We start from the raw sequence: 16505 nt of genomic DNA on the forward strand, positions 1-16505 counted from the left end.
GCCTGTTGTGCTCCTTGGTTTTCATGATGCTCTCTGTGCTTTATACAGAACACTGAGACTATCACAGAGCAGGGGCATTTATACGGAGACTTGATTACACACAGGGGCTTATATTTATCATCATCAGTCATTTAGGACAACATTGGATCATTCAGAGATTGTCAATGAACTTCTGGAGTGAGTTTGCTGCACTGAAAGTAAAGGGGATGAATAATATTGCACGCCCCAATTTTCAGTGTTTTATTTTTAAAATGTTTTAAAATAAGCAATAAATTTCGTTCACCTTCACAATTGTGTCACTTGTTGTTGATTCTTCACCAGAACATTAACATTTTTATCTTTATGTTTGAAGCCTGAAATGTGGGAAAAGGTTGCAAAATTCAAGGGGGTTGAATACTTTCGCAAGGCACTATATATATATAATTTGACAGATACAGAGAGACAGAGAGAGACAGAGATTGAGACACAGACAGCCAGAGAGATAGAGACAGAGAGAGAGAGAGATAGAGACAGAGAGAGATAGAGACAGACAGACAGATAGAGACAGACAGAGAGAGACAGACAGAGACATAGAGACAGAGAGAGACAGACAGAGAGATAGAGACAGACAGAGAGACAGAGACAGACAGAGAGACAGAGACAGACAGAGAGATAGAGACAGACAGAGAGATAGAGACAGAGAGATAGAGACAGACAGAGAGACAGAGACAGACAGAGAGACAGAGACAGACAGAGAGATAGAGACAGACAGAGAGATAGAGACAGACAGAGAGACAGAGATAGAGACAGAGAGAGAGATAGAGACAGACAGAGAGACAGAGACAGAGAGAGATAGAGACAGAAAGAGAGATAGAGAGACAGAGACAGACAGAGAGACAGAGACAGACAGAGTGACAGAGACAGACAGAGAGATAGAGACAGACAGAGAGATAGAGACAGACAGAGAGACAGAGATAGAGACAGACAGAGAGATAGAGACAGACAGAGAGACAGAGACAGACAGAGAGATAGAGACAGACAGAGAGACAGAGACAGACAGAGAGATAGAGACAGACAGAGAGATAGAGACAGACAGAGAGATAGAGACAGACAGAGAGACAGAGATAGAGACAGACAGAGAGATAGAGACAGACAGAGAGACAGAGACAGACAGAGAGATAGAGACAGACAGAGAGACAGAGACAGACAGAGAGATAGAGACAGACAGAGAGACAGAGACAGAGATAGAGACAGAGAGAGAGATAGAGACAGACAGAGACAGAGACAGAGAGAGATAGAGACAGAAAGAGATACAGAGACAGACAGAGACAGACAGAGACAGACAGAGACAGACAGATGGACACACACACAGGCAGACAGGGAGAGAGACAGAGACACTTAGTTACTATCCCGGGCAATGTCGGGTGCTGTAGCTAGTATATAAATATAACACACCGCTGCAAGCTTGTCGAAGCGGGCAAACAGCTCATTCAGCAGCTTTACCAGCTCCTGGGCGCTGCAGGATGATGACAGCTGCGTGAAGCCTACGATATCCGCGAAGAGTATGCTGTCAGGAGACAGAAAGGATCATGAAGGCTCAGTGTATAGCGCCACTCTTCCTCGCAGGTTCTGTGCAGTACTCCACCTCACTCCTGCTCCCTTCAATGGAGCAGAGCTGTAGTACCAGACACAACCCGTGGACTGGGACAGCACTCTTTCTGGAAGAAGGTAGCCATGTTTTTTCTATTTCTATACAGCCCCTTTAAGGATTCAAACACTGGCTTCCCAAATCCTATCAGGACCCCTCATACCTGACGTTCTCGTGCCGGTACATGTACATGGTGTTAAACTGCTGCAGCTCCTTCTGTTTTTGGTCTTTCTTCATGTCGTTGAGCATCTCATCCGCAATATGTTTGGGCAGAATGGAGAGGAGGAGACGTTCCTACGAGAGATACACAGGAGCCAGGATGAGAATCAGCCATTGTCCTTACCCAGGGCTGAAAACAACCAAAACCAGCCCCCGTGAGAAGACACTGGCACCTCTAAGGTCACACAATTCCCTTTGAGCATTTAAAGGGGTTTTCCAACAAAAAAAAAATAATTTCAAAGTTGATTTTATTGAATAGATCTTGGAAAAATAATAATTTCCACAATTGGATGTGTTTACAAAAAATGTTGCTGTGCTGTGATAATCTTATATATGTGTCCCTGCTGTGTACTGTGTAATGGCCGTGTCTGACCGTACAGGGACATGGTCTGATCATACCACATTACCTTGGCAGGGGAGGATGCAAAAGAGAATATACAGATATTACCGGACAAGATCGCAAATAATTCTTTCTATGAGGTAAAACATTTTTTTAAAAATAGCCAGGGAAATGATTTACCTCCCAGAAAGAGTCAGCTGTGATTCCATCCTGTGCTATGTGTATACTCACTTTTGCGTCCTCTCCGGCCCAGGAGATGTGGTATGATCAGATCATGTCCCTCTCCGGTCAGACACAGCAATTACACAGTACACAGCATGACACATTTATACGATTATCTCAGCACAGGAACATTTTTTTAAACACATCCAATTGTGGAAATTATTATTATTCCAAGATCTATTGATTAAAATTACCTTTAAAATGAACTTTTTTTTTGTGGGAAAACCCCTTTAAGTAAGCAGACCCATATGGCATCAGAAATTATTGACAATGCCTATTGTATGTCACTGAGCATAATATGCCTCTGAGAACCCAAATACATCATTTGTTTCTAATGACACTTACATTAACAGGAAATAAGTGACGTACACTACAGTTCAAAAGTTTGGGGTCACGTAGATATTTTTTTATTTTTAAAAGAAAAGCACATTTTTTTTCAATGAAGCTACCATTAAACAGACATACCCTCTATACATTGCTAATGTTGTAAATGACTATTCTGCTGCAAACGTCTGGTTTTGAATGCAATATCTACATAGGTGTATAGAGGCCCATATCCAACAACCACCACTCCAGTGTCCTAATGGTGCATTGTGTTTGCTAACTGTGTTAGAAGGCTAATGGATGTTTAGAAATCCCTTGAAAACCCTTGTGCAAGTATGTTAGCATAGCTGAAAACAGTTTTGCTGATTAGAGAAGCTATAAAACGGACCTTCCTTTGAGCTAGTTGAGAATCTGGAGCTTTACATTTGTTGGTTCCATTAAACTCTTAAAATGGCCAGAAAAAGAGAACTTTCATGTGAAACTCGACAGTCTATTCTTGTTCTTAGAAATGAAGGATATTATATGCGAGAAATTGCCAAGAAAGGAAAGATTTCCTACAACGGTGTGTACTACTCCCTTCAGAGGAGAGCAGAAACAGGCTCTAACCAGAGTAGAAAGAAGTGGGAAGCCGCGCTGCACAACTGACCAACAAGACAAGTGCATTAGAGTCTCTAGTGTGAGAAATCCACGCCTCACAGGTCCTCAACTGGCAGCTTCATTACATAGTACCCGCAAAACGCCAGTGTCACCATCTACAGTGAAGACTCCGGGATGCCGGCCTTCAGGACAGAGTGGCAAAGAAAAAGCCATATCTGAGACTGGCTAATAAAAGGGAAAGATTAATATGGGCAAAAGAACACAGACATTGGACAGAGGAAGATTGGAAAAAAGTGTTATGGACAGACCAATCGAAGTTTGAATCACACAGAAAAACATTTGTGAGACGCAGAACTACTGAAAAGATGCTGGAAGACTGCCTGACGCCATCTGTCAAGCGTGGTGGAGGTAATGTGATAGTCTGGGGTTGCTTTGGTGCTGGTAAAGTGGGAGATTTGTACAAGGTAAAAGGGATTTGAATAATGAAGGCTATTACTCCATTTTGCAACACCATGCCATACCCTGTGGACAGCGCTTGATTGGAGCCAATTTCATCCTACAACAGGACAATGACCTAAAGCCACCTCCAAATTATGCATGAACTATTTAGGGAAGAATCAGGCAGCTGGTATCTATCTGTAATGAAGTGGCCGCCCAGTCACCAGATCTCAACCCTATAGAGCTGTTGTGGGAGCAGCTTCACCGTATGGTACCAAAAAGTGCCCATCAACAAATCCAACTTGTGGGGGGGGGGGGGAAAGCATGGGGTGAAATATCTCCAGATTACCCCCGCAAATTACCAGCTAGAAGCCAAAGGTCTGCAAAGCTGGAATTGCTGCAGAGGAGAATTCTGTGCCGAAAGCATATAACTCATGAAATGTACATACAGCAATCCACTATAAATCATGGAATGTAAATAACACTGTCCACCAGGGCTTATGCGGTGTTCATACCATTGTCCACCTGGACTCATAGTATGTACCTAACACTGTCTATCAAGGTTCAAAGAATATACATACCACTGCCCACTAGAACCCAAGGAATGTGCATACCACTGTCCACAAGTACTCATGGAATGGAATGTATATACCACTGTCCACCAGGGCTCATGGAATGTATACAGTGTGTCCACCCATATACTGTCCACCACCATTAACTTAAGAGAATAGAAGTGATGTCTAAGTATAGTAAAGTAGCCATGCGCTACGCAATGAAACCACCTATAGCGCCACCTGGTTGAAAACAACGGGAGTTAGCATTTTTATCTCGAAAACGGAACGAGATAGAGGAAAAAAGTGAATTAAAAAATTGTAGGGCATCATCAATTCAATACGAATCGATGATTATACTTTACTATACCTAGACACCACTTCTATGCCTATAGCTGCCGCCGTTCTCAAGTTAATGGCGGTGGACAGGATATGGGTGGACACACTGTATGCCACTGTCCACCAGGGCTCATGGAATGTACATACCACTGTTCACCAGGGCTCATTTAAAGTACATACCACTGTCCACAAGGGCTCATGGAATGTACATACCACTATCCACTAAAACCCAAGAAATGTACATACCACTGTCCATAAGTACTCATTGAATACACATACTACGGTCCACCAGGGCTCATGGAATGTACATACCATTTTCCACTAAAACCCAAGGCATATACATACCACTGTCCATCGGGATTGACTGAATGTACAGATCACTGTCTACCACGGTTCATCAAATGTACATACCACTGTCCACCAGGACTCATAGAATGTTCTTGTTCACCCGAGTTCATGGTATGTACACACAATGTGATCCATAAGGAGTCACAGAATGTACTAAGCACTGTCCACCAGGGTCATAGAAATGCACATATCGCTGTTAACCAAAAAGCTCCCCCTTTTTCAAAGGCAGCAAACTTAGTTGTATAAAACAAAAATGGAGCCCGATTCTTCATAACACTAAAATAACTTCGGTATGTTACAACATTTTACGTTTTTTATTTTTTCAGGGCCACATTACGGCATGAGAATAGAGCTTCTGGCCTGCGCCCAATATCACCACCGTCCAGCCTGATAAGAAAACCTCAGGGACAACATCAAGCCTGACGGACATCGTTCATTTCTGGCGGCAGAACAAGACTATGGATTGCTGCTCCAGCTGGGCCCGAGGTGGTCCGCTCTCCTCGGGGGGTCCGGTTATCTTTTTCAGTCGCTCGGGGGAATAATTTCACAGCTGAAAAGTGGTTTTGAATCGTTATACCAGAAACACTTATTAGAACGTGTGACAGGGGCGAGAGGACCGATATCCCAAAACGCTGCGTCCGACGTCAGGAGGACCGGATTACAAAATCTGCCGAGTAACAGCGGAATCGTGAACTCGGCGTAAACCCCAACCCCATACTAGCCGTGATCTTTGGCATTCCAGTGCTGCTTCCCATTAAAGTCCATTTCTGGATCTTTGGCGTCCCGACTACAGGGGACTTCCTTAGTAGACGAGTCCTTTTCCAACATGCATTAGAGATTAGGGTTGTCCACGCTGGGGGCCAAAACTCACCTCCGGCAGAGATCCAAGCTTTTTTGGTTATCTTTTTGGACTATAAAGGAATTTTCCGGTACAAGTGTAATCATTTTCTCGCATATAGAGGAGTTCTCTTAAAGCTTTCCTCTCTGAACACGCACAGCAGCTGCTCACACACAAGTTAATATCACATTTTTCCTGACGGACACTAAGTAGGACAAGATAAACCACAAGATATTTATGGCCAAATCCGGCAGAGAGCCAGCTGCTCCGTACACGGGTCCAGCTGCTGGACCTGCCTGTATATGGACACATTCATCTTGTACAGGAAAGGAGACAGATAAAGAGCGGTATAACATCCCCCAACCTGGGCACCTGCCAGTAATGTATGTCTCCCATCATGGTATAACATCCCCCATCCTGGGCCCCTGCCAGTAATATATGTCTCCCATCCTGGTATAACATCCCCCATCCTGGGCCCCTACCAGTAATATATCTCCCATCCTGGTATAACATCCCCCATCCTGGGCCCCTGCCAGTAATGTATGTCTCCCATCATGGTATAACATCCCCCATCCTGGGCACCTGCCAGTAATGTATGTCTCCCATCCTGGTATAACATCCCCCATCCTGGGCCCCTGCCAGTAATATATGTCTCCAATCCTGGTATAACATCCCCCATCCTGGGCCCCTGCCAGTAATATATGTCTCCCATCCTGGTATAACATCCCCCATCCTGGGCCCCTGCCAGTAATATATGTCTCCCATCCTGGTATAACATCCCCCATCCTGGGCCCCTGCCAGTAATATATGTCTCCAATCCTGGTATAACATCCCCCATCCTGGGCCCCTACCAGTAATATATCTCCCATCCTGGTATAACATCCCCCATCCTGGGCCCCTGCCAGTAATATATGTCTCCCATCCTGGTATAACATCCCCCATCCTGGCCCCTTCGAGTAATATATGTTTCCCATCATGGTATAACATCCCCCATCCTGGGCCCCAGCCAGTATTATATGTCTCCCATCCTGGTATAACATCCCCCATCCTGGGCCCCTGCCAGTAATATAGGTCTTCCATCATGGTATAACATCCCCCATCCTGGCCCCTTCGAGTAATATATGTTTCCCATCCTGGTATAACATCCCCCATCCTGGGCCCCTTCGAGTAATATATGTTTCCCATCATGGTATAACATCCCCCATCCTGGGCCCCTGCCAGTATTATATGTCTCCCATCCTGGTATAATATCCCCCATCCTCGGCCCCTGCCAGTAATATATGTCTCCCATCCTGGTATAACATCCCCCATCCTGTGCCCCTGCCAGTAATATAGGTCTCCCATCCTGGTATAACATCCCCCATCCTGGGCCCCTGCCAGTAATATATGTCTCCAATCCTGGTACAACATCCCCCATCCTGGGCCCCTGCCAGTAATATAGGTCTTCCATCATGGTATAACATCCCCCATCCTGGCCCCTTCGAGTAATATATGTTTCCCATCCTGGTATAACATCCCCCATCCTGGGCCCCTGCCAGTAATATAGGTCTTCCATCATGGTATAACATCCCCCATCCCGGCCCCTTCGAGTAATATATGTTTCCCATCCTGGTATAACATCCCCCATCCTGGGCCCCTGCCAGTAATATATGTCTCCCATCATGGTATAACATCCCCCATCCTGGGCCCCTGCCAGTAATATATGTCTCCCATCCTGGTATAACATCCCCCATCCTGGGCCCCTGCCAGTAATATATGTCTCCAATCCTGGTATAACATCCCCCATCCTGGGCCCCTGCCAGTAATATATGTCTCCCATCCTGGTATAACATCCCCCATCCTGGGCCCCTGCCAGTAATATAGGTCTTCCATCATGGTATAACATCCCCCATCCTGGCCCCTTCGAGTAATATATGTTTCCCATCCTGGTATAACATCCCCCATCCTGGGCCCCTTCGAGTAATATATGTTTCCCATCCTGGTATAACATCCCCCATCCTGGGCCCCTTCGAGTAATATATGTTTCCCATCATGGTATAACATCCCCCATCCTGGGCCCCTGCCAGTATTATATGTCTCCCATCCTGGTATAACATCCCCCATCCTGGGCCCCTGCCAGTAATATATGTCTCCCATCCTGGTATAACATCCCCCATCCTGGGCCCCTTCAAGTAATATATGTTTCCCATCATGGTATAACATCCCCCATCCTGGGCCCCTGCCAGTATTATATGTCTCCCATCCTGGTATAACATCCCCCATCCTGGGCCCCTGCCAGTAATATATGTCTCCCATCCTGGTATAACATCCCCCATCCTGGGCCCCTGCCAGTAATATAGGTCTCCAATCCTGGTATAATGTCTCCATCCTGGGCCCTTGCTAGTAATATATGTCTCCAATCCTGGTATAATGTCTCCATCCTGGGCCCCTTTGAGTAATATATGTCCCCAATCCTGATATGTCTCCATCCTGGGTTCCTTCCAGTAATATATGTCCCCAATCCTCATATAATGTCTCCATTCTGGGCCCCTTCCAGTAATAAATGTCCCCAATCCTAATATGTCTCCATTTTGGGTCCCTTACAGTAATATATGTCCCCAATTCTGATATAATGTCTGCATCCTGGGCCCCTTCCAGTAATAAATGTCCCCAATTCTGATATAATATCTCCATCCTGGGCCCTTTCCAGTAACATATGTCTCCCATACTAATATAATATCCCCATACTGGGTCCTTTCTAGTAATACACTGTATGTCCCTCATCGTGGTATAACATCTCCCATCCTGGGTCCCTTCCAGTAATATATGTCCCCAATCCTCATATAATGTCTCCATTCTGGGCCCCTTTCAGTAATATATGTCCCCACCCTAATATGTCTCCATTTTGGGTCTCTTCCAGTAATATATGTCCCCAATCCTGATATAATATTTCCATCCTGGGCCCCTGTTAGTAATATATGTCCCCAATCCTGATATAATGTCTGCATCCTGGGCCCCTTCCAGTAATATATGTCCCCAATCCTGGTATAATGTCTCCATCCTGGGCCCCTTCCAGTAATATATGTCCCCACTCCTGGTATAATGTACTCCATCCTGGGCCCCTTCCAGTAATATATGTCCCCAATCCTGGTATAATGTCTCCATCCTGGGCCCCTTCCAGTAATATATGTCCCCACTCCTGGTATAATGTACTCCATCCTGGGCCCCTTTCAGTAATATATGTCCCCAATCCTGGTATAATATCTCCCTCCTGGGCCCCTGTTAGTAATATATGTCCCCAATCCTGGTATAATGTCTCCATCCTGGGCCCCTTCCAGTAATATATGTCCCCACTCCTGGTATAATGTACTCCATCCTGGGCCCCTTCCAGTAATATATGTCCCCAATCCTGGTATAATGTCTCCATCCTGGGCCCCTTCCAGTAATATATGTCCCCACTCCTGGTATAATGTACTCCATCCTGGGCCCCTTTCAGTAATATATGTCCCCAATCCTGGTATAATATCTCCCTCCTGGGCCCCTGTTAGTAATATATGTCCCCAATCCTGATATAATGTCTGCATCCTGGGCCCCTTCCAGTAATATATGTCCCCAATCCTCATATAATGTCTCCATTCTGGGCCCCTTTCAGTAATATATGTCCCCATCCTAATATCTCTCCATTTTGGGTCTCTTCCAGTAATATATGTCCCCAATCCTGATATAATATCTCCATCCTGGGCCCCTGTTAGTAATATATGTCCCCAATCCTGATATAATGTCTGCATCCTGGGCCCCTTCCAGTAATATATGTCCCCAATCCTGGTATAATGTCTCCATCCTGGGCCCCTTCCAGTAATATATGTCCCCAATCCTGGTATAATGTCTCCATCCTGGGCCCCTTCCAGTAATATATGTCCCCACTCCTGGTATAATGTACTCCATCCTGGGCCCCTTCCAGTAATATATGTCCCCAATCCTGGTATAATGTCTCCATCCTGGGCCCCTTCCAGTAATATATGTCCCCACTCCTGCTATAATGTACTCCATCCTGGGCCCCTTTCAGTAATATATGTCCCCAATCCTGGTATAATGTCTCCATCCTGGGCCCCTTCCAGTAATATATGTCCCCACTCCTGGTATAATGTCTCCATCCTGGGCCCCTTCCAGTAATATATGTCCCCAATCCTGGTATAATGTCTCCATCCTGGGCCCCTTCCAGTAATATATGTCCCCAATCCTGGTATAATGTCTCCATCCTGGGCCCCTTCCAGTAATATATGTCCCCACTCCTGGTATAATGTACTCCATCCTGGGCCCCTTTCAGTAATATATGTCCCCAATCCTGGTATAATATCTCCCTCCTGGGCCCCTGTTAGTAATATATGTCCCCAATTCTGATATAATATCTCCATCCTGGGCCCCTTCCAGTAACATAGGTCTCCCATACCGATATAATATCCCCATATTGGGTCCTTTCCAGTAATATACTGTATGTCCCTCATCGTGGTATAACATCTCCCATCCTGGGCCCCTGCCAGTAATATATGTCTCCCATCCTGGTATAACATCCCCCATCCTGGGCCCCTGCCAGTAATATATGTCTCCAATCCTGGTATAACATCCCCCATCCTGGGCCCCTGCCAGTAATATATGTCTCCCATCCTGGTATAACATCCCCCATCCTGGGCCCCTGCCAGTAATATAGGTCTTCCATCATGGTATAACATCCCCCATCCTGGCCCCTTCGAGTAATATATGTTTCCCATCCTGGTATAACATCCCCCATCCTGGGCCCCTTCGAGTAATATATGTTTCCCATCCTGGTATAACATCCCCCATCCTGGGCCCCTTCGAGTAATATATGTTTCCCATCATGGTATAACATCCCCCATCCTGGGCCCCTGCCAGTATTATATGTCTCCCATCCTGGTATAACATCCCCCATCCTGGGCCCCTGCCAGTAATATATGTCTCCCATCCTGGTATAACATCCCCCATCCTGGGCCCCTTCAAGTAATATATGTTTCCCATCATGGTATAACATCCCCCATCCTGGGCCCCTGCCAGTATTATATGTCTCCCATCCTGGTATAACATCCCCCATCCTGGGCCCCTGCCAGTACTATATGTCTCCCATCCTGGTATAACATCCCCCATCCTGGGCCCCTGCCAGTAATATAGGTCTCCCATCCTGGTATAACATCCCCCATGCTGGGCCCCTGCTAGTAATATATGTCTCCAATCCTGGTATAATGTCTCCATCCTGGGCCCTTGCTAGTAATATATGTCTCCAATCCTGGTATAATGTCTCCATCCTGGGCCCCTTTGAGTAATATATGTCCCCAATCCTGATATGTCTCCATCCTGGGTTCCTTCCAGTAATATATGTCCCCAATCCTCATATAATGTCTCCATTCTGGGCCCCTTCCAGTAATAAATGTCCCCAATCCTAATATGTCTCCATTTTGGGTCCCTTACAGTAATATATGTCCCCAATTCTGATATAATGTCTGCATCCTGGGCCCCTTCCAGTAATAAATGTCCCCAATTCTGATATAATATCTCCATCCTGGGCCCTTTCCAGTAACATATGTCTCCCATACTAATATAATATCCCCATACTGGGTCCTTTCTAGTAATACACTGTATGTCCCTCATCGTGGTATAACATCTCCCATCCTGGGTCCCTTCCAGTAATATATGTCCCCAATCCTCATATAATGTCTCCATTCTGGGCCCCTTTCAGTAATATATGTCCCCACCCTAATATGTCTCCATTTTGGGTCTCTTCCAGTAATATATGTCCCCAATCCTGATATAATATTTCCATCCTGGGCCCCTGTTAGTAATATATGTCCCCAATCCTGATATAATGTCTGCATCCTGGGCCCCTTCCAGTAATATATGTCCCCAATCCTGGTATAATGTCTCCATCCTGGGCCCCTTCCAGTAATATATGTCCCCACTCCTGGTATAATGTACTCCATCCTGGGCCCCTTCCAGTAATATATGTCCCCAATCCTGGTATAATGTCTCCATCCTGGGCCCCTTCCAGTAATATATGTCCCCACTCCTGGTATAATGTACTCCATCCTGGGCCCCTTTCAGTAATATATGTCCCCAATCCTGGTATAATATCTCCCTCCTGGGCCCCTGTTAGTAATATATGTCCCCAATCCTGATATAATGTCTGCATCCTGGGCCCCTTCCAGTAATATATGTCCCCAATCCTGGTATAATGTCTCCATCCTGGGCCCCTTCCAGTAATATATGTCCCCAATCCTGGTATAATGTCTCCATCCTGGGCCCCTTCCAGTAATATATGTCCCCACTCCTGGTATAATGTACTCCATCCTGGGCCCCTTCCAGTAATATATGTCCCCAATCCTGGTATAATGTCTCCATCCTGGGCCCCTTCCAGTAATATATGTCCCCACTCCTGGTATAATGTACTCCATCCTGGGCCCCTTCCAGTAATATATGTCCCCACTCCTGGTATAATGTACTCCATCCTGGGCCCCTTTCAGTAATATATGTCCCCAATCCTGGTATAATATCTCCCTCCTGGGCCCCTGTTAGTAATATATGTCCCCAATCCTGATATAATGTCTGCATCCTGGGCCCCTTCCAGTAATATATGTCCCCAATCCTCATATAATGTCTCCATTCTGGGCCCCTTTCAGTAATATATGTCCCCATCCTAATATCTCTCCATTTTGGGTCTCTTCCAGTAATATATGTCCCCAATCCTGATATAATATCTCCATCCTGGGCCCCTGTTAGTAATATATGTCCCCAATCCTGATATAATGTCTGCATCCTGGGCCCCTTCCAGTAATATATGTCCCCAATCCTGGTATAATGTCTCCATCCTGGGCCCCTTCCAGTAATATATGTCCCCAATCCTGGTATAATGTCTCCATCCTGGGCCCCTTCCAGTAATATATGTCCCCACTCCTGGTATAATGTACTCCATCCTGGGCCCCTTCCAGTAATATATGTCCCCAATCCTGGTATAATGTCTCCATCCTGGGCCCCTTCCAGTAATATATGTCCCCACTCCTGGTATAATGTCTCCATCCTGGGCCCCTTCCAGTAATATATGTCCCCAATCCTGGTATAATGTCTCCATCCTGGGCCCCTTCCAGTAATATATGTCCCCACTCCTGGTATAATGTCTCCATCCTGGGCCCCTTCCAGTAATATATGTCCCCACTCCTGGTATAATGTCTCCATCCTGGGCCCCTTCCAGTAATATATGTCCCCAATCCTGGTATAATGTCTCCATCCTGGGCCCCTTCCAGTAATATATGTCCCCAATCCTGGTATAATGTCTCCATCCTGGGCCCCTTTCAGTAATATATGTCCCCAATCCTGGTATAATATCTCCCTCCTGGGCCCCTGTTAGTAATATATGTCCCCAATCCTGATATAATGTCTGCATCCTGGGCCCCTTCCAGTAATATATGTCCCCAATTCTGATATAATATCTCCATCCTGGGCCCCTTCCAGTAACATAGGTCTCCCATACCGATATAATATCCCCATATTGGGTCCTTTCCAGTAATATACTGTATGTCCCTCATCGTGGTATAACATCTCCCATCCTGGGCCCCTTCCAGTAATATATGTCCCCATTCCTGGTATAATGTCTCCATCCTGGGCTCATTCCAGTAATGATATATTTTGTGGCTCATCTCCAACAAATTCACAAAACAAAATCTTGTCATCTTCCCGAGCTCCCACGATATGTGTTGTCGTCTTCAGTAGCCAGCACAGCTGACTTCAGCGAGCAAGCAGATACCACTGACATACGCAGCCAGTGACCTGCACGCCAACATCAGCTGCCAACCTCTGATTATCGGGCAGTATCTATTGCAGTGCAGGGACCCAGCGGGTCTTTGTGCCGCAATACATTTCAACTGAATGTGTGTCCTTGGATGCATATCCTGCCAAAGTAGGCACGGGGGTTGGCGGACCCCTCAACAGCATGGGCCCAAGTCAAGGTTGCACTCTCTGCGACCTCAACTGTTACACCCATGGGTCAGAACGCTGACCCAAACTGTGCACTCTTAGATGCTTTGAGCCAAGACAACATTTCAGGAGAGGTAGCTACTGTCACGCTCCCGGTGTCCCAGCAGCGCTCCTTACCTACTGAGCCGGTTTCACCATCCAGGCACCGCTCCGTACCCACTGATCCGGTCGCACCTGCATTGCACCGCTCCGTGCTCACAGATCCAGTCTCGCCATCGCACCACCGCTCCTTGCTCACTGGTCCTGTCCATGCGTCCACCGGTCACGCCTGCCGCTCTTGCTCCCCTAAGTCCTGTTCCAGGTCTCAGGAGTCTGACTCTGAGTCTAAGGGCGGCTTTGCACGTTGCAACATTGCACGTGCGATGTCGATGGGGTCAAATCGAAAGTGACGCACATCCGGCGTCGCAGTCGATATCGCAACGTGTAAAACCTTTTTGATACGATGAACGAGCGCAAAAGCGTCGTCATCGTATCATCGCTGCAGCCTCCGACATTTCCATAATGCCGGTGCAGCGACAGGTGCGATGTTGTTCCTCGCTCCTGCGGCAGCACACATCGCTGTGTGTGAAGCCGCAGGAGCGAGGAACTTCACCTTACCTGCCGCCGGCTGCAATGAGAAGGACGGAGGTGGGTGGGATGTTTACATCCTGCTCATCTCCGCCCCTCCACTTCAATTGGCCTCCTGCCGTGTGACGTCGCTGTGACGCCACACGACCCGCCCCCTTAGGAAGGAGGCGGGTCGCCGGCCAGAGGGACGTCGCACGGCAGGTATGTGCGTGTGAAACTGCCGTAGCGATAATAATCGCTACGGCAGCTTTCACTAGATATTGCACGTGCGACGGGGGCGGGACTATCGCTGCAGCATCGGTAATACATTGTTACCCATGTCGCAGCGTGCAAAGCCCGCCTAAGGCCCCTTTCACACGTCAGTGATTCTGGTACGTTTGTGCTTTTTTTTAAACGTACCAGAATCACTGACATACGCAGACCCATTATAATGAATGGGTCTGCTCACACGTCAGTGATTTGTCACTGCACGTGTCTCCGTGCAGCGTACCCGCGTGTGCGTGATTGCCGCACGGAGACATGTCCATTTTTTTCTGGCATCACTGATGTCCCACGGACCACGCAGTGGTGTGGTCCGTGAAACACGTGCCAGAAAAAAACGTGCTTCTAAAATAAAAAACATTTTTACTCACCCAGCTTCAGTCGTGCTCTCTACAGCCCGTGCAGCCTGCTGCTTCTGAGCCGGCTCATTACTGTCGCGCATATTCATGATGCACGACACAGCCGACCCGGAAGCAGCTGCTGCGGGGGTCAGCGCCGGCCGGATGCTGCACCGCCGGAGCGTTCAGCACCAAGGAGAGCGGGAGCGGGCACAGGTGAGTTGATCTCTAAGTGCAATCACGGGCCACGGAGAACGGAGCCCAGATTGCACTTAGACAACCCATGTGTGCCATGAATCACGGCACACGGAGGGACATGTGCGTGTTTTTCACTGATGTGTGAAACGGGCCTTAGACACATGTTTCTGTATAGGTCCAGGCCGCGCCCACTCACCTGGTCTTATAGGCCCAGCACTGCTGCAACAGGAAATGACCTGGGCTGTGCTGGGTATATAGGACTGGCCTTCCCATGTGGGCGGGGCCTGATCCTCGCTTGTGTTTCTTTGCTTTGTCTTGGGAGCTAGGTGGTCAGGTCCTTTTGTTCCAGTTTCCTGTATTACTGCCTAAAGTACGCTGTGACCCTAGTGACCTGGCCCTGTCTTTGCTTCCTGATACCTGCACCTGTTCCTGTACTGTCCTATGGGACTCCATGACCCTGGTGACCTGGTTCTTCCCGTTCCTGCCACGCTAGTGCTCCAGCTACCGTGTACCCTGCCCTCCAGGTGGGGTGCTCGGTCCAGTGGATCCACCTCCTGGGCCTACCAGTCCTCCCTGGCCCTCACAGCTACCTTACAAGTCAAAGTGTGACCCTGAAATAAGCCTAAAGGGATGACTTACTCACTCTGCAATGGAGAAATACATGGGTCAAATTTTTCGCAATAAATTCAACCTTACCACTCAATGTCAGTCTGCTGCATCTAAAGCCAAGAGGATAATGTCGTGTTTTGTCTAACACATGGCTTCTAGAAAGGAAATTATTATTTATTAACCCTTTATAAAGTATTACTGTGACCGAATTTTGACTAGGCAGTCCACCTTTCAGCGACATTCCATACAGAAAAAGAGCTAGAGACAATTCAAAGAAAGGGAACATTTTGCCTCTTCTCTGCTCCCACAACCCATATGTCCAAAATCTTCCCTCTACTACAAGCAAAGAAAAAAACAAAAACAGCAAATGCAAAGAAACGTCGAGAAGTTCTGTGCTCACAAGAAAGGAGGCGGCTCAGGCCTCTGTGCTCCGGGCTCTGTGTTTCTGTCTATTATCCACATCATTATCGTCTAAGTGTATCCGGAGCGCTAAACACGAGCAAATAATCTCATTAGATTCTGAAATAACCTCGCACAGTAATCAAAATATTCCCACTGTACCCAGCCCTGGTAACAGCGACTCTCCCAACCTGCAGGACCGGTCCCCGAGGCCCCACCATGTGTCAACCTGGAGGAGACTGTAACAAGAGCCAGCCGAGGCACAAACAGCGAC

The 16505-nt window shown here is 47.1% G+C and overlaps 1 protein-coding gene across 1 annotated transcript in view; it reads right to left on the bottom strand.

The window, feature by feature from the left end:
* LOC142297046 (adenylate cyclase type 3-like) overlaps nt 1-16505 on the bottom strand; it is a 176166-nt gene that overhangs the window by 46003 nt on the left and 113658 nt on the right. Inside the window, exons 3-4 of the mRNA XM_075341279.1 lie at nt 1791-1921; nt 1435-1546 (exon numbers count right to left, since the gene is read on the bottom strand). Coding sequence (XP_075197394.1) covers nt 1435-1546; nt 1791-1921 — 243 coding nt within the window. The remainder of the gene's footprint in view (nt 1-1434; nt 1547-1790; nt 1922-16505) is intronic.

Source organism: Anomaloglossus baeobatrachus, chromosome 3 (assembly GCF_048569485.1).
Source record: "Anomaloglossus baeobatrachus isolate aAnoBae1 chromosome 3, aAnoBae1.hap1, whole genome shotgun sequence".
Classification (NCBI taxonomy): domain Eukaryota; kingdom Metazoa; phylum Chordata; class Amphibia; order Anura; family Aromobatidae; genus Anomaloglossus; species Anomaloglossus baeobatrachus.